Genomic DNA, 1,753 nt, shown 5'->3' with positions numbered 1-1,753 from the left:
AGCATGTTGTCAGCATGTTGTTGGCGTGATGTCAGCATGTTGTTGTTGTGATGTCAGCATGTTGTTGTTGTGATGTCAGCATGTTGTTGTTGTGATGTCAGCATGTTGTCAGCATGTTGTCAGCATGTTGTTGGCGTGATGTCAGCATGTTGTTGGCGTGATGTCAGCATGTTGTCAGCATGTTGTTGGCGTGATGTCAGCATGTTAGCGTGTGCTCACCTTGCTCACAGCCTGTGTGGACAGCATGTCATTGATGGAATGGTCGTACTGCTCAGCCAGGATGGCTAGTTTCCGTGTCTGCTCATCTTTGAGGCGTTTGAGAACGGTCTTGTGGTCTGACTTTGGTGTGTTCTCCAGCAGGTGGTTCCGCAGAGCTTTGTACTGACGGGTCTGGATCTTGCAGGTTTCCTGGAACTGCCGTTTGATCAGCAGCTCTTTGGACTAAAACATTAAGGAAAAATCACCAAAGATGAATTAATATTTGATGTGAGACGGTTAGTTTCAGTCCAGAATCAGAACCTCCTGCAGATCCGGCTCGGGTTCTGGGAGGTTCCTCACCTTCAGACTCTTGGGCTGCTGGCGGACCTCCACGGTGTGTTTCTGTCTGAGCTCCTGCTCGCGCCGCTTGTTGTACTCCATCTGGTTGGTGAGTTCTGTCTGGTGCTGAGTCCGGATCAGTTCAGCCCGGGTTCTCTGCACTATGCTCAGCTGTCTGAACTCCAGCTCCTGGGTGGACTCGTGGTGCCGCAGCAACATGGCGCACTCCAGGTCCTTCTGAGTCTGCTTCTTATTCAGCTCCTGACAGGAAGGAGACCATGTCATCAAACAGTGCCGACATGAAGCCTGAGGAGAACAGCTAGAGATCAGGAGACCTTCAGGGGCTTTGGAGCCTACCTCTCGGAGCAGGTCCTGCTCCAGGTTGTGGTGAGCCAGCAGCATCTTCCTCTTGTACTGACGACACTGCAGCTCGTAGTACTGCCTCTGCCTCCTCAGCAGGCTGGCCTCCTCCTCTGCCTGCATCTGCTGCAGACACTCCTTCTGACGGATCAACCACTCCTGCTTCTCCCTCTTCGGAGTGGACTGGTTCTCGCTCAGCTCCTGTGGGGAGGAAACAAAGAGCAGTGGTTCAGGTGCTGCTGACACCAGGTTCTGTTTCCTCTCCTTTTATTTGGAGCAGGAAACAACGGCTGAGGGGTTGTAGGGCTGCAACAATAAATTGATAAAATCGATTATTAAAATTGTTGGCAACAAATTTCATTATTGATTCGTTGTGTTGAGCAATTTATGTCTCTCTCCTTGTCGAAGAGCCGTTTACATCACCCGCAGAGCGTTGTCAATTCTGGCTGACCTAAATAAAGTTTAGGAAGGAAAAAAATCTACCTGTAAAGATCCGCCCTCTCTCTGAAAAGTAGAGACTTTGAACTTTAAACCAGTTTTTAAATTGTGTTGTTAGGCTAAGTAGATCTGAAGTTATGATAAGAAGTATTTATGACACATTTTATTTTTTTAAAGATGGGCTGATTTGATGCGAGCTGCGCCGCGACGAGGAAACACATCCTGTGGGGAAACAACAAAACAAAACAAAACAAAACAAAAAAATCTCAGCCCATCATTTGTTTCCTCCTCTCGGGCCAGAAATATAAAACCCTCCAGTCTTTTTTCTGACCGGGGCTCAAAGTTATTTGATAAACAGCAAAAAGTTTCAGGATGAAGGGAAAAAACACTTACTGGGTCAAAGAAGACCATTTCAGAC

The 1,753-nt window shown here is 47.8% G+C and overlaps 1 protein-coding gene across 1 annotated transcript in view; it reads right to left on the bottom strand.

The window, feature by feature from the left end:
• taok2a (TAO kinase 2a) overlaps window positions 1–1,753 on the bottom strand; it is a gene marked incomplete at its 5' end in the record, with an annotated part of 16,020 nt that overhangs the window by 2,579 nt on the left and 11,688 nt on the right. Inside the window, 3 exon segments of the mRNA XM_013999577.1 lie at window positions 220–441; window positions 559–798; window positions 895–1,098. Of these exon segments, the coding sequence (XP_013855031.1) occupies window positions 220–441; window positions 559–798; window positions 895–1,098 (666 nt within the window).

This window comes from Austrofundulus limnaeus, unplaced genomic scaffold (genome assembly GCF_001266775.1).
Source record: "Austrofundulus limnaeus strain Quisiro unplaced genomic scaffold, Austrofundulus_limnaeus-1.0 Scaffold2356, whole genome shotgun sequence".
Taxonomy (NCBI): Eukaryota; Metazoa; Chordata; class Actinopteri; order Cyprinodontiformes; family Rivulidae; genus Austrofundulus; species Austrofundulus limnaeus.
The sequence above is the reverse complement of the archived record's forward strand: the minus strand, read 5'-3'. Positions and strand labels throughout refer to the sequence as shown.